This window comes from Saprolegnia parasitica (genome assembly GCF_000151545.1).
Source record: "Saprolegnia parasitica CBS 223.65 unplaced genomic scaffold supercont2.51, whole genome shotgun sequence".
NCBI classification, from domain to species: Eukaryota; Oomycota; class Saprolegniomycetes; order Saprolegniales; family Saprolegniaceae; genus Saprolegnia; species Saprolegnia parasitica.
This window is the reverse complement of record NW_012156445.1, coordinates 126,484-147,657: the sequence shown is the minus strand read 5'-3', so window position 1 is coordinate 147,657 and position 21,174 is coordinate 126,484. Positions and strand designations below refer to the sequence as shown.

Genomic DNA, 21,174 nt, shown 5'->3' with positions numbered 1-21,174 from the left:
GGGCGAATCCTACCGGATATACAAACCCTCTTGTATCCGGATGCTCGACCTCGGATGGTGTATACAACCTCTAGAAATTGATAAAGCTGCGTTTCGCCATTTTTCTGTTGCAGCACAAGATGGACGACGCGGCCAAGCCCACGACGGAGCATGAGGCGCTCGTGCAGGCCCACTCGTCGCCGGCGAGCGACGACGACTACTCGATCTGCACGGAAGAGGACCTCATTCAGAGCTACGCCAAGCCTGGCGAGCGCGTCCTGTTCTGGGGCTCGGGCTCGCCGCAAGGTACGACGCCTGTCGCATGCTGGCGTCGATCCTCATCGTGGCATCGCTGACGTCTAGCCTGGCGTGTCTTGATTGCGCTCGAAGAAAAGAAGATCGAGTACCGCAGCGTGTGCGTGAGCTTCTCGAGCGGTGTGCTCAAGACGCCGGCCTTCCAGCAGCTCAACCCGCGCATGCGCGTGCCTGTCTTCGCCGATGGCACGTCCGGTGTCATTCTCTACGAGTGCGCTGCGATCCTGGCGTACCTCGAGCAGTTTTATCCCAACCCGCTCCTCCCCAACGACCCGAAGCTGTATGCGATTGCACAGACGCGCCTCCACGAGTCGAACGAAATCCTCTCCATGGTCGGCGAGATGGTCGTGTACCTCCGGCGCGCGCAGGCGAATGCGACCAAGAACATCCGACCAAACCCAGACGTGCTGCAAGCCAAGTGGCATTACCTCGAGTCGGAGCTCAAGCTCTGGGAACTCTACTTGACCGGTCGCAACTACCTCGTCGCCAACGAGCCGTGCCTCTGCGACATTGTCGTCTTTACAAACGTAGCGTACGCAGTCCGATGTGGCCTCCAGCTCGACGGTCTCTACCCGCGGCTTGCAATGTGGTACTTGCGCATGTGCTCTCGCCCATCCATTGAAAAGACGTACGCTTCTACTCTACTTGAGGCTCTCATGGTTTGACGACGATCATGGTATAGGTGGCCGCCGCACTGGAAGACCACGATTGGCTTCTCGGTCCTCGCCAAATGCCACTTTTGCATGTGCGCCGGCAAGTGCGTCTGTTGCTGCCAAGCCAAGTAGTTTGCCACTTGTAATAGATATCATCCGCCTCTTCCTCCCAGCGCTTGCATCGTACCGCAGGCAGATCCGAGCTCGAGCTGATGGCCCGCCTTATCCCGCGCTGCCCCATCCCGCGCTTCTCAGCCGACATCATGCGTTCTAGTCGGTCGGTGCCATGGGACTAGATGGCGTCGGCGTCCCATATACCTCCAGCCAGCGTCCCATCGTGGCCGATCTGCGGTTCCAAGTTCAGTTCGAAATTCCACAGAAACGTGGATCGTATCCGGAAATCCCGCTTCTCGTCCAATGAAAACAGGCTCTAAAATTGGTATCCGGCACCATGTCTGGTTGCTAGCGAGAGGGGAAAGAAAGTGATTCGTTTCCTACGAAGAAGAAGCTAGCCATCACCATGTCGTCGCTCCTCAACTCGCTCGACATGAGCCTTGACGACCTCATCCAGAAGAAGAAGACGACCGCGTCCTCGGGCAACAAGGGTGGCCGCGGGGGCAAGGAGTCCTCGGGCGGCGCCGGCCCGGTCCGCCGTGGCCGCGCCAACGCCGGCCGCGGCCGCAGCAACGGGACGCCGTATGGTCGCAAGGTAGACGATGGCATGCTTGAAGAAGAGAAAGACTCATGCGAGGTGTAGAGCGACGATGACGTTGACATGGACGACAACTCGAATCACAAGAACAGCAACAACAACAAGTCGGGCCGCAAGGGTACGTGCGGTTGCCAGCGACCGGCGCTGATGCTGTGATGTAGCGTCGATCCTTTCGCGCCTTGGCGGCAAGGCGCAGGGCCAGGACGAGACGGGCTTCAAGATCTTTGTCTCCAACCTGAAATTCGACGTCTTGGAAGACGACATCAAGGAGCTCTTTAGCACCGTCGGCAAGGTCGCCAAGTACGAGATCCTCTACGACCGCGCTGGCCGCTCCAAGGTGTGACCCCATCCTTGATTTGAACTTCTTCTTCTCGCCGACTCGGGAACGACACTCGCGCATCACGCATCGTGCGACGCTTGGATACGTCTTCTCCATGGACCGATACGGCGCGCGCGTGCCGGGCTCCCGTGCGGCGCTCCATCGAGCGGTTGGCTGTACAAGTGTCCATGTCTAGGGCCAAGCTCGTGTTTGGTTCACGAGCATCCAGTCGGCGCAGGCCGCCATCAACAAATACGATGGTACCAAAGCCAGCCTCCTTCGGCACCACCCCTCACGGCATTCCCGAATAGGCTGCACCTTGGACAACCAGCCCATGAAGATCACCATGGACGAGGGCAACGCGCGCCAAGGCAACAACAACAGCGCCAACAAGGGCGACAACGGCAAGAACGTTCGCTCGGGTCTGTTCGGCACGGCGCTCAAGGGCGCCACCGGCAAGGACGTTGACTTCAAGGTGACGTTCAACGGCAACGGCAACGGGTGCGTCTTGGCATTATCGACACGGTATCGTCGTGCTCACTGGCTGCGATGTGTGTAGCAACCGTGGTGGCAACGGTGGCCGTCGCAACGGCGGCGGTGGTGCCCGTCGTGGCCGGGGAGGGTACGTACTCGATCCTGCTGCTTACTCGATGACTCATATGCATCGATAGCCGTGGTGAGGAAAAGTCGGCCGCCGACTTGGACGATGACATGGACACGTACATGAACAAGAACTAAGCGCACGCGCCTCTGCATCCTTCTGATGGCACCCACCATCGTCCTGTATTAACACCACCCCATCATTGCCCACTAAGCTATCCCTTTGTTTTCTACTTAAACGTTTTGCAACCGGAACCCAAACGACGAGTACGAAGTAGTAGGACTTAAGATAAAGACGAGGAGTGCTTTAGATAATGCCAAAGACGCCCTTGAGACGAATGACGAGCCGCCAGTCGTCCTTGGCGAGGTCCTCCTTGAAGTTCTCCTTGAGCGCATCGATGGACGCGCGGCTCAGATGCGAGTAGAGCTTGGCCGTGTGGTCAAAGTGGCGGCCGTACGTCACGTTCGAGTCGCTTTCAATACGCACCGCGACGCTCGCGCCCTTCTTGGCCGTCTCGGTCGGCTTGTTGTCCTTCTCGATCGAGCCGACGCGGCCGACAGAGACGAGCGCGCCGCCCACGATCGCCACAAGCGGCGTGCCCACCTTGAGGATACCGTCTTCAATGTCGACGCCGAGGATGATCGGGTCCTTCTTGTTGAAGACGCACGTCGGGATGATGCGGAGGACGACGGGGAAGACCGCGACGTCGGCAAACTGCTCGCGGCGGAGCGCCTTGATGTTGTCCATGTACGCCGTAAACTGGTCAAAGAGATGGTAGATGATGTCGGCCGTGAAGATGCGCACGCCGAGCTCGTTGGCGAGTTCGTTGGCGTCGTTTTGAATCTTGATGTCGAATGCGAGGATCGTCGCGTACTCTTTGTTGTGCTCGAGCTGGACACTGGCGCGGACTACGTCCTTCTTGTGGACCGGACCAATGTTGACGCACGCCACCGGGATCGGCGGGTCGCACGACCGAAGAAACTCGAGGAGTGCTTCGAGCGCACCGAGCGTCGACGCCTGCACCATGACACCGCGCTTGGTCGCGTTGACAGAGTCCATAATGTTGGAGAGGTCCGACATAACCGAGTCCTTGAGCTCCTCGACGTCGTCGTCAGGGCCCACGACGTGGATCTGCGTGCCGGCCACCGCCTTCTCGAGGCCTTGGGCGCAAATCTTGACACCCATCGCGGCCTTGATGGTCTGGTGGTGGATGTACTCGCCCTTGACGCGGATCTCCTTCATCGGGTGCGGCGTCAGTAGCGATCGAATCGTCGAGACCACCGGGCCTTCCAGCGTACAGACGACAATCGTCTGGCCTTCGCTCAGCGAGCCGTTGACGAGAATCGTATCAATGGTCGTGCCGAGGCCTTCGATGACCTTGACTTCGAGCACGGTACACTGGAGAATGTCGACAAACGCAAGCGACTTGGCCATGCGCTCCTGCGTGAGCTTGGTGAGCATCATGAGCAGATCCGGGACGCCTTCGCCGGAAATCGCCGACGTCGGGATGAGCGACACGGTGCGCCCGAGATCCTTGTTGCGCCAGTAGACCTCAGCGTTGAGGCCCTGCTCGGCAAACTCGACCATGATCTTCTTGGCGCGGTCTTCAAACTCGCGCACCACGTGTTCGTTCTGGAGCGCGAGCGCGTCGCGGATCGGCATGTCCGGGCACGTCTTCCACGAGTAGCAGCGATCAATCTTGTTAAGGGCGACAACAAACGGCGCGCGCTTGGCACGCAAGAGGCGCAGCGATTCGAGCGTCTGGGGTTCGAGGCCGTGCATGATATCGACGACGAGGATGGCAATGTCGCAGAGCGACGAGCCGCGCGAGCGAAGGTTGGTAAAACTCTCGTGGCCCGGCGTGTCAATGACGAGGAGACCCGGCAGCTTGTACTGGAGGTTGGTCACCTTCTGAAGCGCAGCCGTCTTTTGCTTGATGGCCTCGACAGGGAAGAAGGTCGCACCAATCTGCTGCGTGATACCGCCAGCCTCGGCGTCCTGCACCTTGGTCTTGCGGATGTTGTCGAGGAGCTTGGTCTTGCCCGTATCGACGTGGCCCATGATACAGCAAATCGGCGACCGAAGGTTATCCTCCGAGATGGCCGCACGGGCTTCCTCCTCGCGAACGCGGCGGCGTTCGGCAGCCTCGCGCTTCTTGCGGTCTTCCTCTTGCTTGGCCTTGGAGCGGACGGTCTCCGCCTCGGCCGCGAGAGCCGCCTCGGCTTCCTGCTCGGCCTGGCGCTTGGCAAGGGCCAAGCCTTGCTGGCGGAGACGCTCCTTCTCTTTTCTTTCTCGAGCTCGATGAGATCTTCGACCTCGTCCTCGGCAGCCGTCGTCGTCGTCTCCTCGACCTTTTGCTGGATCGTCGCAATGAGCGCCGAGTCGTCCCACTCATCATCGTCCCACGCGTCCGGGGCGTCGGCCTCGGCCTTGTCCTCGTTGTCGCTGGCGTCCCAGGCATCCGGCACGTCCTCGGTCGCGGGCTTGACCTCTTCGACGACGTCTTCTTCCTTCTTGGGCTGCTTCTTGTTCTTCTTCGTGTTGGTGTACACAACAGGCTTCTTCTCTTCGTCGGCAGCAATCGAGACAAGACCCTGCGCCTTCATGGCTTCCAAAGCCGCCTGCGCGCGCTGCGCCTTGAGCTTCTGCGCCTTCGTCATGTAGGTACCCTCGGCCTTGGCAGCTTCGACCTTGGCCTTCTTGGCGAGACGCTTGCGCTCGGCCGCCTCTTCCTTCTTGCGGATCACTTCGAGGCGCGCGGCCTCGGCTTCCCGCTCAAGGCGCTCCTCTTCTTCCTGGATCGCCTGGAGGCGCTCCTGCTCGGCCTTGAGGGCCGCTTGGCGTTCCAAGAGCGCCTTGGCAGCAGCCGAGAGGGGCTTCTTCGGGCCAGCCGGGGCAGGTGCAGCCGCAGCCGCGGGTGCCTCGTCCTTGGCATCGTCGCCCTTCTTCTTGCCCTTCTTCTTCTTCTTCTTGTCCGCAGCCGCGCTGGCCGAGATACCCAAGCTGGCCAAGTGGGCCGCCACCGCGTCGTCGACGGCGGCAGGCTCGGCCTCGGTCGTGGGCTCGGCCGGCGCCGGCGCCGCTTCCACGGGCGCAGGAGCAGGCGTCGCGAACTCGTTGAGGATGTCCCAGTCGTCGTCGCCAGAGACGGCCTTCTTGGCGGGCGCGGGCTTCTTCCCCTTCTTCGGTGGCATGGCGGCGAGCTTGTCGAGAGGGAGCGAAAGGGCCAATGACACGAGGATGGGCCACCAATTGGCCTCCTCCAATCAACACCCGCCAATTGCCCGCAAAAATACCGTGTTTCTGCCGTCATCCGGATACTATCGTTATCCGGTCAAATAGACCGTACTTTCTACCGTACAATGTACCGTATCAAGTACGGTCTTTTTATGCCTATGAAGTGATTTACCGTAAATTTCGACATCGGCCTTTCACATCCCATCGATATCGCGACACGCGACAAAGACGGCACTCGACGCATGGACTCGTATAACCAGCAACTGGATAGCATGTAATACCGGTATTGATACTGTGGGCAAGTCATAATACTCTCCCGTTCGTTTATGGAGTTTTGATGTTTTCATGGGGAGCACTGCCAAGGCCACAAATTTTACATGACCTTTCCGTTGCTTTGGTACTGCCAAGGTACTATCCGCCTGTGGGCTGGTGTCACCAGGAGGTTCCTACCAGTATCAGTAGTGCAGTTCTTTTGAAAGACAGCCTACTATTCCATCGCAGTACTCTACAATTGTATCCCTTGATTGTATCGATGCCAGTACAAAATGCTGCCTTTAGGTCGAGTATAAATAGCGCTTTCTATTAATAACCGACGCTCGGACCTAACCGCTTGTAACCGATCTATAAATAGCGTCGCGAGAAAGGCGGCCAGTCGGAGACAAGAACCGTTGGCGCAAGATGAAGCAGCTACTGGTGCAGCTCGGCCTTTGGCGACTGCCCACGGCTCAGAATGGCCGGCCGTCGCACATCAGCGCCATCTTGCGCAGCGAGAACTTCGCACGCGTCGCGCCGCTACTTCGTCGGACAGCAGAGAACCTCGGCAGCTTCCAGCTACGGCGCGGGTCGCTGTCCTGGGAAATTCGACACAAGAAGACGATTGCGATCGAGCCCGACTCGTTCTACCTGGCGTGCTGGAACGTCGTACTGCTTTCTTTTGCCTCTACAACGCACTTGTGATCCCGATGCTCTTGTGCTTTGACCGCACAATCTGCGAGGTGCCGACGCTGGTCTACTTGCTCAACCTTGCCGAAGCCTTCTTTTTTGTCGACATTGCCGTTCAAATGCACACGGGCTTCTACCTCCTCGGCGACATGGTGCGCAACCCGAAAATGACGCGGCGCAAGTACCTTTGGTCGTGGAGCTTTCCGCTCGACCTCCTCACGCTAGTGCCGCTGTACACGATCGCACCGCACGCTTCGTCGTGCGGGCTCTTGTACCTCAACAAACTCCTCCGTCTTCGACGCGTGAACGCATATACGCTCGACTTTGACAAGGTGTTTGCGCGCCACTTCAAATTCTGCAAGATCGTCAAGGTCGTCTTTGTCTCGTACGCCTTTTGCCATATTACCGCGTGCCTGTACGCGTCGTTTGGGTTCAATACCGACAAAACCAACCCGTGGTTGCTCACGCTCCACCTTGCGCACGAAGACGTGGTGACGCAGTACTCTGCCGCGCTCTTCTGGTGCGTCCTTCTGCATCCAAGATTTACTTGACGATGCGATGTAGGTCGCTTGGTATCGTCTCCAAGTGCCTCGAAGGTTTCGCACCTCGCACGCTGTGGCAGTCGGTCTACATGGTCACTGTCATGGTCAGCGGCTTCCTCCTCTTTGTCTACATTTGCGGCACGCTCTTCATGCTCTCCAAATGCGACGCCGACACGGTCGAAAAGTTTGACGCGAAAATCAACCAGCTCCGCTACGTCCTCTCGTTCCATCACGTGCCCCATGAAATCCAAGAGCGGGCAGTCGAGTTCCTGGAGGTAGACGCGCGAAATGTCCGTCCACGGTACCTAGAAAAATGTAGAACGGCTTCAAGAGCGGCGAAAGCAACGACAAGAGCAACATGAAGCTCCTCTGTCCGTCAATTGCCAAAGATGTGAAATTCTCGCTTCTCAAGGGTATGGTGGCCGGCGTGCCATTCTTTCGCTGCTGCAACGCGGCGTTCGTACGCGCGCTCGTCGACCTCATGGACACGCATTCGCTACCGACCAACTTTGTCGTGTGCCAAAAAGGCGACCAAGGCGAAGACATGTACTTTGTACAGGCCGGTGTCCTCGCAGTGAGCATCAACGACGTCAAGGTATGCACTCTCTGCATTTCTATATCGCCGCCGCGATGCTAAAGCAAGGCAAAATAGGTGCGCGAGCTACGCAAAGGCGGCTTCTTTGGCGAACTCTCGCTCTTCACCAACCAAGTGCGCACTGCCAACGGTATCGATTTGATATTTTTCTCGATACATTTGTGCTTAAAAGCACTTTGATTCTGTGTAGTGACCACCGCGACGTTTTGTATTTTGCACATTTTGTCGCGAAGTCATGTCCATCGCGTTCTGCGGGCGTATCCGGAATTCGAGGGTCAAATTCTCGACTGCGTCGGGAAACTTTTGCAGGAAATGGACCTCCACAACAGCGAAGTGATTCGGCGAAAAGGTTCGCTCCTGGACGGCAACGACACGTTCGAACGCGCAAAAGCCTATGGCAACTACGTGCACCAGCAGGAAGGGCCTGATGACAAGAGCCGCTTTGTGGACATCGTGCCACCGTCCGGGAAGCCGGCGAGTACCGGCCATCCGTCGCGGGCGTCGAGTCGTCCAAAAAGCAACCAGGTCTCGGTACGTCATGCAAAATGTGGTATGTCATGCTGACACTGTGCGTAGTCCAAGGTGACTGAATCGCGCACGTCCACGACGATGACGTTTACTCGGCCTCTCTTTGCCGTACCGCGCTGGCACAAATTGCTCTTGAAGCACGCGTTGGATCGCAAGGCGCGCTATCGTCTCGCGTGGCTACTCGCCGTTATGGTATTGTTCGTCGTCTAGATGTGATGTATATGGACGCGACCACGTAGGGTGCGACGCTTTACAATCTCTTTATGGTGCCGTTTGTCAACACCTTTGTCATCATGGGCTACCCAACGTGGATGCAAGGGTGCAATTTGGTCGCGGACATCATCTTGTGGCTCGACATTTACGGCAAACTCAACTTGTCCTATGTCGTCGAGGCCGAGTCGATCTTTGACACGGTCAAGTGCGCCACGCACTACATTCGCACGTCGTTTTGGCGGGACGTCGTGTGTGCCTTCCCGCTCTGGATTCTGTACCCGCCATGGCACCTGGTCTGGCGCGTCACGCGTCTGATTCGGTACCGACACATCTATATATTCCGGATACATTGGACATTTCTGGGGTTAGGGTCTTGCATCTCGCGGACGAGCTCGAAGAGGTGGCCCTTTTCGTGCGCATTGCAAGCAAAAGACGCATTCTCGTTCTCGGCGTCTTGCTCTTCTTCTGCTACCACCTCGGGGGGTGCGCGGCACAAGCGTACACGTTCATTGCGGGCTACGGCCACCTCCAAAACGGATGGCTTCCGCCCATGGAGCTCAACCTGCACCTCAACCACGACGCGACGGGCTACGTCGATCACGACAACGTCACGTATGCGCTCGATGACCCGCACGTCAGTCATGTCAAGCTCATCGTGTATCTGCGTGCGCTGTATTATGGTGCCGTGTGCATCACGAATCTCGGGCTGCCCTTTGAGCCCGAGATCTTTGGCGAGTACATTTTGGCCAGCGTCCTCATGCTCATTGGCATGCTCTTGATTTCCATCATCATTGACGAAGTCCAGAAGCGCGTGACGGCGTCGGCCGTTGAGCAAATGGAATTTCTCGCGACCCGGTCGCGTATCCAGCTCTTTTTGCAAAAACAAAAAGCGCCCACGGGCCTGCACCGCCGCGTGTCGGCGTTCCTCGACTTTTGGTGGAGCGCCCATCGAGGCGCCAACATCAACGAGCTTGTCGCGGAGCTGCCCAACAATATCAAGCGCGAGATCCTCTCGTTCATCTGCGCATCCGCTGTCGACACGATTGCACGCATGGAGCATGTTAGCGACTGCTTCCCGCAACTTGCCGCTATCTTTCTGGACAACTTGACCATCCACTTGCACGGCCAGGGCGAAATGGTGTACCGCTGCGGCGACTACGCCGACGCTGCCTACGTCCTTCTCGAGGGCCACGTGGCGATTCTGACACCGTCACTCGACGACGCACCGCGCGAGCTCAAGTCGGGTGCGTACCCTTTAATGGCAATGGGGGTCGAGGCTCATGACAAGTGGTGCTAGGCGATTTTTTCGGTCTCTCTAGTCTGGATCTCGAACGAGACAACATTGTCCACGCGGACCAAGCGAAAGCCATGACGACGTGTGTCGTTGCACTCGTGACGCGCCAGACACTCCTGTCGCTTCAAGAAACATTTCCGACATTTGCGGCCAACGTCTTGGCCCGAAGTGCCAAAGCCCACGGCCGCAACAAACCGGGGCTTATCGAGAGGACGCCGTCTGGTCTTTCGTCGTCCAAGGAGCCTACGAGCACCGTCTCCAAGCCGTGGATGCTGAATCCCGACTCGAACTTCTCCATCTTTTGGGAAACACTCCTCTTCTTTGGCATGGTCTACGAGTGCATTGGCGTGCCCTTTTACATGGCATTTGGTTTTGCGGACGAGTCGGTCCGCGTGTCCGATTCAATCTCAATTGTGCTCGAGCTCTGTTTTCTGGCCGACATTTTTCTCAAAACGCGGACCGGGTTTTCTGACTATGGCAACAAGGTACGCTAATCCACTATCGCACATGTTACGAAACAGAATATGGATGACGAGGATAGATCATGGACCCGGTCAAAGTGCGCAAGCGCTACCTGCGCTCGATGAGCTTTGTCATTGACATCCTCGCCGTGATCCCGCTCAATTTAGCCAATCTCTGGACGGGAAGTCCGCGGTCCGAGGCATGGAATGTCAACAAACTCCTCCGGCTCTTTAAACTCTCGGCCCAAATCCAACATTTGGAGCGGCAGTACTACACGATCAACATCCAGATCCGCATCTTCAAGCTCGTCTTCTACATCTACTTGCTCGCGCACTTTATCGGATGCACGTGGTACAACTTTGGCAACAACGCGTCAACGCTGCTGGGGTTCACCACCACCAAGCAGTTTGGGAAGGACGCGTGGCTCCCCAATGTCGACATGGACCCGTCCAACCCCAATATGACGCTCCTTCTCAAGTACACCAAGGCGCACTACTGGGGCCTCGGCATGCTCACGGGCTACCATCCTGGCATGTACCCCGTGACTGCGATCGAATACGCCTTTACGGTACGGGCGCTGATTTTCATGTACTCAAAGTCCATTAATGTTTCTAGATGTTTGTCCAAACGCTCGGTGTCTTCTTGCTCGCCTACGTAGTGGGCAACTTGCTGGACATTGTCCAAATCCTCGATGGGAACAACCGGGCGTTCTACAGCAACCTCAACTACGTCCGCAAGTTTATCAAGTACTTCTCGTTTTCGCCCGAGATGGAGCTCAAGATTGCGCACTTTTACTTTTACCGGCTCTTTCACTCGATCCACGAAGAACACATTTTGGCGAAATGCCTTCCGCCGTCGCTCGTCGCCGACATCCGGGTTTTCTTATTGACGCCGATGCTCAACAAGGTGCCCTTCTTTCAAGACGAACACGCCGACTCGAACGTGACGCGCGTGCTTGTGAGCCAAATGACGCAGCTGCTCGTGACGCGGGGTGAGCTCGTGTGCCGCCAAGGCGAAGTCGGCGTCGAGATGTACTTTGTCTTCTCGGGGTGCCTCGATGTGTTTATGATGCTTGATGGCCTTGTGCCTGTGTGCAGCATCAAGGACAACCTGGTCAGCAAAGGCACCAAGGTCAACGAGATCCATGCCGGCGCCTTCTTTGGCGAAAAGTCCCTTTTCTGCTACATGCCGCGCAATGCGACGATTGAAGCGAGGACGTTTTGTACGCTCTACAAGCTCTCGCGAAAGCATTTGGAGTCAGTGTTTGCGCAGCACCCCAAGTGGAAAGCCAAGGTCATGCTCATTGTGAATGAAATCTACGCCGAGCAAGAGCTCAAAATGCGCGAGGACCAGGCCAGGGCCGAAGCCAAAGTGGCAACGACGCCCCACGTGCTTCAGCGACCAATCGCCACGTCCAAGTCGATGCTGCTCTTGCGTGCGTCAAAAGATGAGATCATCAGAACGGTCTCGCGGTCGCAGCAACTGCTGAAAAAGCTCGTGCACATCGAAGTCCAGTCATCCATGTACATCCGGTACTTGACCGTGCTCTGCATCTCGCTCTTGTACATCGCTTTGAGCATCCCGTACGCGCTCACATTTGGCAACGAAGGCCTCTCGACTGGCATCTTTGTCGTCTACATGGTGCGATCTGTCACGATGACATATCACAACTGATGACGTGGTGACTAGATACTCAACGTGTTCACGGACGGGGTGTTTGTGTACGACATTTGGTTCAAGCAGCACATTATCGAGACAGTCTCGTCACGCGAGTTTAGTGAAGAGACAAGAGAGCACAAGACGACGCAGTGGCTCGATGTCCTCGCAATCCTTCCGCTGGACTATATCGTGGGGCCGTTCTTCAAGTTTTCTGCCCTCTTTCGGCTCAACCGCTTTCTCAAGTTGCGGCAACTTACGCACACGATCGACGAAGTGCAGCGTTTCAGCATGTCATACGAGATGAACCGACTCAAGCTCCTTGGACTCTACTACTTCATGTGCAGCTACTGGTTGGCGTGCGCGTACTTTGGCACGACGTTCATCGATGGATTCGGGCCAGCTTGGAGCTCATCATTGCCCGTGGCCTATTTTGCGGTACCTTGCATACCATTTTCTTCAATAACGTGGCATGACATGCAAGTAGATTGATCCCGATGCGACAAGTGAGAAAGTCTTTTTCCGTCTCTTCCGATGCCTCTACTTTGCAATGACGTTAAACACGGGCACTGGTCTCGTGAACGAGCCGAAAGATCAGATGCTCCAGTTCACGTTCCTCTTCATCATGGCAGTGTTTGGCATCTTCATCATGGGCTACGTCATTGGCGAGGCGTCCACTTTGTGCATCTACCTCATCCAGAACGAAGTCGAGTTCAAGATCAACCAGATGAACGTCATGGAGTTTCTTGCGCGGAAGCGTATCACCCGGTCGATCGAAAACCGAGTCCACGTCTTTCTCTCGTACTGGTGGTCGTCGCAGAGCGGTGTCATGTACCAAAGCATTTTGGAGCAGCTCCCGCCCCGAATCCGGTCACAAGCTAACATTCAGATCGGCCACATGGCTATCGACCGCTTCTCGACGCGGTATTTGCGACCGCTTTGCGGCGACAACAACAGCATCGAGGCGCTTGTGTACAGCATGGCCCACCGGCTAGTCTTTGAGGGGTACCCCCCCGGCGAATCGGTCATCGTCCAAGGCAACATTGGCCAAACCATGTACTTTGTCGCCAAGGGCAACCTCATTTCAGCATCGACGACACCCAATTTCGCTCCGATACGGTACTTTGTGCTGCAGAATGATGAAGTAACCAGTTGATGGAACGCCTTCTAGCTACGTGGACGGTCAGTTTTTTGGCGATGAAGGCTTCATGTCGGCCAGCTTTTGCACCTATTCCGTCGTGACGCTGCGCGCCTGTGATCTCTTCGCGCTCTCAGCGACCGACTTTACCGCTGCCTTGCAAGAGTCCCCGTGGTACATCGCCTTGGTTTCGATCTGTCACGCTAACGCATGCGGTTAGGTTTGCGGAAAGTGCCGCCATTGCGCGCATGGTGGTCGCGGCGCTGGCAGAGCCCGATGCCTACCCGTCGACTCCTCCCACGACCGACTTGGCGGAGCTGATTTACTACTTGATTCGTGGCCGCGACGATGTTCAGTACTACAGCACTCTCTCGGTGCTCGAGTGCGGCGCTGCGTTCACGCCATTTCTCGCACTCTTTGAAGACCAAGGCGACGGCGCGCCGGCCAAGTCTTTGTGGCAACGCACAACACGCTCCACTTGTGTCAGCAGTGCGAAGACCATGCGGCAACGCTCTACTGCAAATTCTGCCTCCAGAACCTCTGCAGCCAGTGCACGCGGGTGATCCACGAAAACACCCACTACGCGTTTCATATGGACTCGATCGCGCGCCTTCAGCCGCCGCAGACCAAGGCCCTCAACAAAGTGGCCAATACCGTCGCGATCTGCGCCAAGAAGCTCCGGTCGTTTTCTCTCGCGGTACGTACGGCGCCCGAACCCGATGTGCCTTCGGACCAGTTTCCCTCTGCCGACGAGCTGAAACCGAGCTCGAACAAGTGTGCGAGCGCGCCAGTGATGAACGTCACGCAAGCAATGCTCGAACAGTCGGCCGAAGAAGGCGGCAAAAAGCTAGAGGATGCTCGGGCCGAGAAGCGCGCGCGCACGTCCTTGCAGCGGCTTCAAGTGCGCTTGAGCCAATTGCAAGCTCATAGCGGTTTGAACCCACCGACGCCATACAACAACCTGTCGCTGGGGCCGTCTGTTCACAGCACAACAACGTTTGCCACCCTTCAAGAAGCTGCTCGCATAGAAACAAAGAAACAAATGGCAAACGAGATCCAAGGCTCCCAAACCGACGACGATACGGCGGCCGCTCCCAGTCGTATCGCGCCTTCCAACGAGACGACGTTGCCACAAAATGCACCCGGCGATACATAATACCTTTTACACGTTTTCCTTTAGTATGTATATATACACACTTTTCTTTGTTGCGTTGTCATGCCCATGTGACGAAACCAAGGCCGAATGCTTCAAACTGTCGATGGCACTCGTCATCTGCGTCGCTACAAATGACATTGGTGCCCGAAATCCGTATAGAGCCACTTGCGGCGTGACTTCTGTCTCTTTGACAAGCCTGCGTCGACAGTGCGCGCCCACTTTACATACTAGTACGTATCGATCGTATCTTATGTTAGGCACCGCGACGACTCCTCGATGGATGAATGGATAGTTGAATAGTTGGATTGTAAATGCGACTTACTCGACGTCTTCGCTAAGGACATGTAGCTTTTGATCGAGCGCCACAATGCGCTGGATAATGTGCCGGAGTTTGCTCTCCAAGAGCGCCTCGGATTCTAGCAAGCGGTACTGGATCGTCTCGTCTGCGGTCGCGAGAAAACGATCGCGGCGTGCGTGCGTCTCCAGTCGCGGTTCCTTTTTCACGTCCGATCGCGTTGCTCGTTTGGTGTGCTCGACCAAGTTGATGGCGTCAAGACGCTCTAAATCGTGCCGAAACGTGTCCTACAGCGTGTCGAGTGACGGCCACACGGTCAGAAATACCATGTCGCTGTCCGATAAGTGGCCTTTATCCTTCTCGTCATAGATGGAGAGCAAGTCACTGTACTCGATGACGTGGCGGTCGGGATTGCTCCAACGGAACGCGAGGAGAAGGGACTGCATGCGCTCCCTACACGCACAGAACGCGTGTCAGCGTCTTTTGTGCATCGCATTATTGCATACACTTTGGTCTGTGAGCACGGTTGGTCGGTAGTACGCTGCTCGACCCACCGCTCGTCGCTGACTTGAGTGTGTGCCGCGCGAAAGAGGCGCTGAAAGTTGCTGCCAATAACGCTCGTCGGAAGCGACAGGATGAGAATGCCAGCCAGAAGCGCGACAGATGCGATCGCTTGTGCAGGTGGCGTCGCCGGCACGTCATCGCCGTACCCGACAGTCGTCATGGTGGCGATGCACCACCACAAAGCGGCGGCAATACTGTCCTATCGCATTAAAGTCGGCGGCCTTGACATAGAGCAGACCTATAGAACGGCGTCGGGTGGCAACACGGCGCTGGTGGCGCCGGTTCTCGGAGCGGCGAGCACAGGACGCTGTGGATGGCGGGAATGCAACCTGCTTCATCAACGGCGTTGGCGTAATAGAGGGCGCTTGAAAAGAAGAGCTACGAGACGCTTTTGATCGATCGAAGACCTGTCGGGACGTACCATGGTGATGGACACGAGAAACAAGAGGATGAAAAGGGCTTGCGAGCTCTCTCGAATCGCCTACGATGACGCCGCCATGAGCCATAGTACTCCCAAGGAAGAATTATGTGCGCCTACATGAAGAAACATTTGAATCGAGCTCGTGTAGCGTGAGAGCTTAAAGATGCGCGCGACGCGGAGCAGCCGGAGTGCCCGAAGCGACGAGAGCGACGCCATGGGCCGCTATCCAACGCATGTGGCCACTCGCATTTTGCAAATTGGCGTCGCGTACATTCGCAAGAAAAGCTTCGAGGTAAAATGGCACCACTGACGCGACGTCAATCCAGTTGAACACATCTACAAACGCGTGTCCTAAGCAACACGACGAACGACCCTCTGAGAACGGTACCGCGCGCGAATTCGCCGAGGTGAGGCACACACAGAAACCGCACGAGGACGTCGATTGTAAAGAGAGCGACGCACAAGGTCTGCGACAATATCGAGATATTTAAAAGATTTGTTTGGAGGCTGCACCTCGAGATAAGACAAGGTGGAGGCATACGGCTCGAACGAAGGTTCGGTTTGAAGCAAAAAGACGCACGTGGCGAGAACGACCGCGACGATAAGCACGGTGGAGACAACCCGCGCCTAGTACAGAGATCCATCACGCTCTATGGCTCCATCGATATGATGTTGCTGCATCGTACGAGCCGCGACGACGACGGGTCTTGCAAGACGAGCCAGAGACGCACTCGCCACGTTTGCTGGTTGGCTACCACCACATTACTTTGTTTCATGAGGCATGCACTCGGTGCCCGTACCGTGTTTGGCGATGAGACGCATGGACGGGTACCGATCGTGGAGGGTGCCTTGCTGATACCCGGACGACTTCCTGCTCACTGGGGCCACCGGCGGTGGTATGTGAGATGTAGGAGGCGGCAAGTACCGGTCCATCGTCTCTAGCTTGCGTCGCCCTCGCTCGAGGATCCGTGAAAGCGCCAGTGCTGTATTCGGTAGCTGGGCCAGCGTCTGCGCGTGACTCGTCCCCGCCGCCATATCGCTCCGAATCGGACGAACGGTTTGGCGTTCAAACAGTCGCACTGGAAATGTCGATGCGGCGTTTCGCGCCTTTTTGGAATGCTTGCTAAATGTATCTACTTCTGCACGATCGCAGAATCAAACAAGCGTCGCGATTACATCGTCTCGTGGTATTACAATACAGTGTTAAGTTAGAGTGACGCAGCGCGATGGTGCTAGGACATTTGGAGGAGTTCGACGCGCTTCTCAAGGACCGAGAGGAGGGTAACGATTTTGTTGAGCTGCGCTTCAATGCGCACTTCGGACTCGAGAAGCCGCATCTCGATAAGTTCATCGAGCATGTCCATGTGCTCGTCCTTCTCATCCGCCGCCTGCTGTAGTCGGGAGAGCGTTGTAGCTTGCGTGAACCGTCGCGACTTGTCGTGAAGCGTCGGTGCAATGTGCATATGATGCGTTTCCATCGTCTTGTGCAAGTCTTCGAGGTCCTTCTTGAAGCACAGCTATGCACAATATTAAGCTATTCAACATGAGCCAGCAGCACACCAGCTCGTTGTCTTCCAGAGTCCCCGTGTGGTTGGTGTCGTACAGTGCAATGAGCTCGTCCGGGTTGATGTCAATGTGCTCGCCGACGACGTTGTAGCTGCGTAAGATCTCTTTGATTTCGTGTCTACTCCAACATGCGATATTGTAACGATGCGACTGGTCATTGATGCATTTGCACCGCCGCAGGACGCCTTTGCCCGTGAGCAGCGCCATGTTCTTCTTCATCGTTGACTGGAGTGCCTGCTTCATGACTTGCTGAAAGTTAGAGCCAATGACGCTGATCGGCAAGGCGAGGATGAGCATGCCCGACATCATCGTGAAGGACGCAATGAGCTTCCCGAGGGGCGTCACGGGCACGTCGTCGCCGTACCCAACCGTGGTCATTGACACGATGCACCACCAAAACGACGCCGCAATGCTAGTACACCGTGATGATATACTATCAAGAGCGTCCGGTCTACCTGTAAAAGGGATTGGGGTCGCAGCACGGGTCGGGGGGCAGTGGCACTTGGTTGGGCGAGCACACTTTGGAGTATTGCGCCAGTCGACACCCGCTTTCCGTGTACTCTGCAAAGTACACTGCGCTTGAAAACACCATCTACCCACATCGCATACTACGTCACTTTTGTCGTCTCGTTGTCCCATGGACGGTACCATGGCGATGGCCATCAAGAAGAGGAGCATAAAAAGGGGCTTGGCACTGAGCGCCATCGCCTAACCAGAAATGACAGTATGTCCACAAACGAGCGGAGCCATTGCGTACGCGCATGAACGTTTGAATCGACGACGTATAACGTGAGAGTTTCAGGATGCGCGCGACGCGCAGCAAGCGCATGATGCGAATGACACCGACCGACGATGCGCTTTTCTACCAAGATGCACAAGATTGATGAAACACAGGACAAAATGATTGTCACAGAAACGACGTACCATGTTGAGCATGAGCTCCATGTAATGGGGCATGATAGACACGAGGTCGATCCAATTGAAAATGTCTACGGAAGACGTTCTCAGCCATAGTCGCCGAGGACGCGTACCCAGAAAAACGACACGTAGTCGGGGGCACACGCAATGCGCACGACAAACTCGACCGAGAAGAGGTAGATGCACACGTGCTAATAACGCGCCTTGCATTCGTATCGGCGTCTGGGAGAGATCGTCTACCTCGGCGGTCGTGAGCTGCTCTGCGAACGAGCTCAGCGACGGCTCGGTTTGGAGCACAAAAATGAGGCTGCCGGCAAAGACAGCGCAGAGCAGCACGAACGAAATGTACCGGCCCTAAATCGTCACCTTGTGTTAGACGCTAAAGACATGGCATCGCGCGCCACCAGTAGCGAAGACATGGGGTCGTTGAACATGGACCAGATCCTGCGCCGCAAGCCCGAGAGACCTACGCCCACGCTCTAGTATTTGGCTGCAAACAAAAAGAACGCGTACGGGACTCGACGCGAATGAAGGGCAGGCCGAGACGAGACCCACGGCGTACATCGGCAATCGTTTTCGAGATGGGCACATTGCGAAGAAGACTCCAGCCGCGTGACGTCGAGTCCTTGCGCAAGAGCGAGGCTTCCGCGAGGCGTCGCCCCGCAGGCTGTCGTACGCGCTTGATGACACTCTGCTTTCGCGTCTCTCGCTCCAATACGCGCGACAAGAGCAGCGCCGAGTCGGAGAGCGCCGTGAGCCGCGCCGCCTGGATGGGCGCAGGGCCGACACCTGACCGTGTCGCCATGGCGCTGTGAAACGTACTACAACAATGTTAAAACCGGCCGTGTAACCCCGATTTTGTGACTATTCACGGAGTACTAAACGACTGTGTATGCGCTTTGTATCGAGTTATGCGTGAAGTCGCTCTAATTTTTGTTCGAGTGCAAAAAGCAGCGCAAGGACGCGGTCGAGCTTGGCTTCGAGGCGCACTTCCGACTCGAGCAGCCGTGTTTCAACAACTTCTTCAATGATCGAGATCGTGTCGTCGGCGGGGCCCTCAAGGTTGGCGAGCGACCCAGCTTGGGTGAGCCGCCGCGCCCGCGCCTCGCCGCTGCACGCGATTTGCACGTCGTGGACGGCCAGTGTTCCGTGAATTTCGCCAAGATCGTCCTTGAGCCGTTTCTACGACACCATCGTGTGTCAACTATGTACATATATATGCTCGTACCAGCCCGTCAGTGTCGAGGATGCCACTTGCGCGGGTGTCGTACAAGCCGACAATCTCCTCTGGGTCCACCTCGACCGCAGCGTCGAGAACGTGAAAGCTCTGTAGCACGCGACGAATCTCGTCTCTACGCCCTTCATGAGTCATTATGCACAACGCATGCTCAAAATGGACAACTTGTGCACTGCGTCGGAACCAATCGCAACGTCGGTCTTCGCACTCGCCGCAAGAAGCACCGTCTCTTTCATAACGTGCTGAAAGTTGGAGCCAATCACGCTGATTGGCAGCGCGAGAATGATGAGGCCCGACATCATGGTGATGGACGCAATCAACTTGCCGACCGGCGTCACAGGCACGTTGTCGCCGTACCCAACCGTGGTCATCGACACAATGCACCACCAAAACGATGCGGCAATGCTAATGCACATACGATAGGAGGTCGTCCCCGCCAAATTGGTGGTGGTGGTACCTGTAAAACGGGTTGGGGTCGCAGCATGGTGTGGGGGGTGGTGGCACTTGGCTTGGCGAGCACATGGGCGAGTACACGGAGTGGCGGCAGCCGCTCTCCGTGTACTCTGCAAAGTACATGGCGCTCGAGAAGACGACCTAGGCGTCGCAATGGCACCTTTTAGCGCACCATCTTGCGCACCATCGTGACGGCGACAAGGAAGAGCAGCATAAAGAGTGGCTGGGCACTTCGCGTCATTGCCTACACCCACGACGGCTTCTATCACACAGGTCGACCAGACAGCTGAACGCACGCACCTTGCTGAACGTCTGCAGCGATGTTGTGTACCGAGAGAGCTTGAGCACGCGGGCGACGCGGAGCAAGCGCATGACACGAATCGCGCCAACGGACGACGTGTTTTTCTATCACCGTGCTCGTGTAAAAGATGTAGTCCTATCACAGTTGTACCGTGTTGAGGGAGAGCTCCAAGTAAAATGGCACGATGGACATCAAGTCGACCCAGTTGAAGACATCTAGCGCGTTCGAGTTGGATGTAAGTCGGATGCATTTCCATACAAGCGTGAGTACCACAGGAAAAGTGCCACAGGTTGGGTGCACAAGCAACCCGCAACGCCAGCTCGGCCGTGAAAAGAAAGACGCAACCGCGCTATGAGCCGCGTCAATCAGCCGTGGCAACGTTAAAAACAATAGTGCACCTCGAGAATCGTGAGCTGCGGCGCGAGCCATGTGAGAGAGGGTTCGGTCTGCAGGATAAAGATGAGTGTGCCAACAAAGACCGCGCTCAGTAACAGCATCGACGTGTAATAGGCCTATAGTCACAGATGTGGGGTTCTTTCTGACGTCAAGACAACGCGCTCACAAGTCGCGAAGACGACGGTTCGTAGAGCAGTAGCCAAATGCGTTGCCGATACGAGACGGTTGTGGCCACTAGAGTACAGAACACAAGCTTCATCAGACGTAGTAAATCGTGGCCAAGAGGGTACCGCTTAAAGGCGGTGAGTCGTTTGGGGGGGTGCCGGGGGGGGGGCGTCGGGGCACGTAAAGACTGCATCTTGCATGCCGCTGCTGACGGCACAAGTGCCATCGGTCGTGGACATCGCAGCCGAATGCTTTGTTTCCGTGATTCCCGCTCCAGAACCCGTGAGAGCGCCTTGGCCGACGCAGAGAGGCCGCAGACCAGCGCCATCGTTCTTTTCGACTTTGATCCAAAAAATGAAACCGTCGGCGGGTGCATCCGAAATGCCGCCTCTTCTCTCCTTGGTACCTTGGCTACGCGATGGCTGACTCTGCGACGACCCGACGCCTCCTGGACTCTGACATGTCTTTAGTAGTACTGTACCCTGCGTCGTCTCCTGCTCGTTCCAGATCGCAATT

At 56.4% G+C, this 21,174-nt stretch overlaps 8 protein-coding genes across 8 annotated transcripts; 3 read left to right on the top strand and 5 right to left on the bottom strand.

Annotated features, from left to right (window-relative positions):
- The first annotated feature begins 86 nt into the window (after window positions 1-86).
- SPRG_10256 (hypothetical protein) lies at window positions 87-1,136 on the top strand. The gene is made up of 3 exons (XM_012349212.1): window positions 87-285; window positions 343-922; window positions 977-1,136. The coding sequence occupies exons 1-3, from the start codon at window positions 120-122 to the stop codon at window positions 1,077-1,079; spliced, it is 849 nt and encodes a 282-aa protein (XP_012204602.1). The 5' UTR covers window positions 87-119; the 3' UTR covers window positions 1,080-1,136.
- A 331-nt stretch (window positions 1,137-1,467) lies between these two features.
- On the top strand, window positions 1,468-2,716 carry SPRG_10255 (hypothetical protein; the record flags this gene model as incomplete). Its single annotated transcript, XM_012349211.1, has 7 exons — window positions 1,468-1,656; window positions 1,705-1,777; window positions 1,821-1,996; window positions 2,175-2,238; window positions 2,290-2,479; window positions 2,538-2,600; window positions 2,650-2,716. The coding sequence occupies 7 exons, from the start codon at window positions 1,468-1,470 to the stop codon at window positions 2,714-2,716; spliced, it is 822 nt and encodes a 273-aa protein (XP_012204601.1).
- Window positions 2,717-2,885: 169 nt separating this feature from the next.
- SPRG_10254 (hypothetical protein) lies at window positions 2,886-5,773 on the bottom strand (the record flags this gene model as incomplete). Its single annotated transcript, XM_012349210.1, has 2 exons — window positions 2,886-4,820; window positions 4,853-5,773. 2 exons carry the CDS (start codon window positions 5,771-5,773, stop codon window positions 2,886-2,888), a joined length of 2,856 nt encoding a protein of 951 aa, XP_012204600.1.
- Window positions 5,774-6,494: 721 nt separating this feature from the next.
- Window positions 6,495-14,380, top strand: SPRG_10253 (hypothetical protein; the record flags this gene model as incomplete). The annotated part of the gene is made up of 16 exons (XM_012349209.1): window positions 6,495-6,737; window positions 6,812-7,278; window positions 7,323-7,575; window positions 7,620-7,895; window positions 7,953-8,025; window positions 8,086-8,426; window positions 8,472-8,615; window positions 8,663-8,955; window positions 9,006-9,880; window positions 9,934-10,415; window positions 10,472-10,960; window positions 11,008-12,033; window positions 12,082-12,486; window positions 12,536-13,167; window positions 13,220-13,360; window positions 13,407-14,380. 16 exons carry the CDS (start codon window positions 6,495-6,497, stop codon window positions 13,747-13,749), a joined length of 6,483 nt encoding a protein of 2,160 aa, XP_012204599.1. The 3' UTR covers window positions 13,750-14,380.
- A 247-nt stretch (window positions 14,381-14,627) lies between these two features.
- On the bottom strand, window positions 14,628-16,657 carry SPRG_10252 (hypothetical protein; the record flags this gene model as incomplete). Its single annotated transcript, XM_012349208.1, has 11 exons — window positions 14,628-14,924; window positions 14,964-15,090; window positions 15,144-15,395; window positions 15,440-15,579; window positions 15,623-15,682; window positions 15,740-15,844; window positions 15,894-15,958; window positions 16,011-16,089; window positions 16,136-16,249; window positions 16,309-16,373; window positions 16,423-16,657. 11 exons carry the CDS (start codon window positions 16,655-16,657, stop codon window positions 14,661-14,663), a joined length of 1,506 nt encoding a protein of 501 aa, XP_012204598.1. The 3' UTR covers window positions 14,628-14,660.
- Window positions 16,658-16,854: 197 nt separating this feature from the next.
- On the bottom strand, window positions 16,855-18,145 carry SPRG_10251 (hypothetical protein; the record flags this gene model as incomplete). The annotated part of the gene is made up of 7 exons (XM_012349207.1): window positions 16,855-17,139; window positions 17,183-17,306; window positions 17,361-17,600; window positions 17,644-17,780; window positions 17,837-17,896; window positions 17,946-18,050; window positions 18,113-18,145. The coding sequence occupies 7 exons, from the start codon at window positions 18,143-18,145 to the stop codon at window positions 16,855-16,857; spliced, it is 984 nt and encodes a 327-aa protein (XP_012204597.1).
- A 47-nt stretch (window positions 18,146-18,192) lies between these two features.
- Window positions 18,193-18,925, bottom strand: SPRG_10250 (hypothetical protein; the record flags this gene model as incomplete). The annotated part of the gene is made up of 4 exons (XM_012349206.1): window positions 18,620-18,925; window positions 18,511-18,572; window positions 18,347-18,460; window positions 18,193-18,297 (listed from the first exon to the last, which is right to left on the bottom strand). The coding sequence occupies exons 1-4, from the start codon at window positions 18,909-18,911 to the stop codon at window positions 18,193-18,195; spliced, it is 573 nt and encodes a 190-aa protein (XP_012204596.1). The 5' UTR covers window positions 18,912-18,925.
- Window positions 18,926-19,015: 90 nt separating this feature from the next.
- On the bottom strand, window positions 19,016-20,895 carry SPRG_10249 (hypothetical protein; the record flags this gene model as incomplete). The annotated part of the gene is made up of 11 exons (XM_012349205.1): window positions 20,784-20,895; window positions 20,660-20,727; window positions 20,496-20,609; window positions 20,368-20,446; window positions 20,248-20,312; window positions 20,097-20,201; window positions 19,981-20,040; window positions 19,801-19,937; window positions 19,509-19,748; window positions 19,335-19,458; window positions 19,016-19,288 (listed from the first exon to the last, which is right to left on the bottom strand). The coding sequence occupies exons 3-11, from the start codon at window positions 20,592-20,594 to the stop codon at window positions 19,016-19,018; spliced, it is 1,182 nt and encodes a 393-aa protein (XP_012204595.1). The 5' UTR covers window positions 20,595-20,609; window positions 20,660-20,727; window positions 20,784-20,895.
- Window positions 20,896-21,174: the final 279 nt, after the last annotated feature.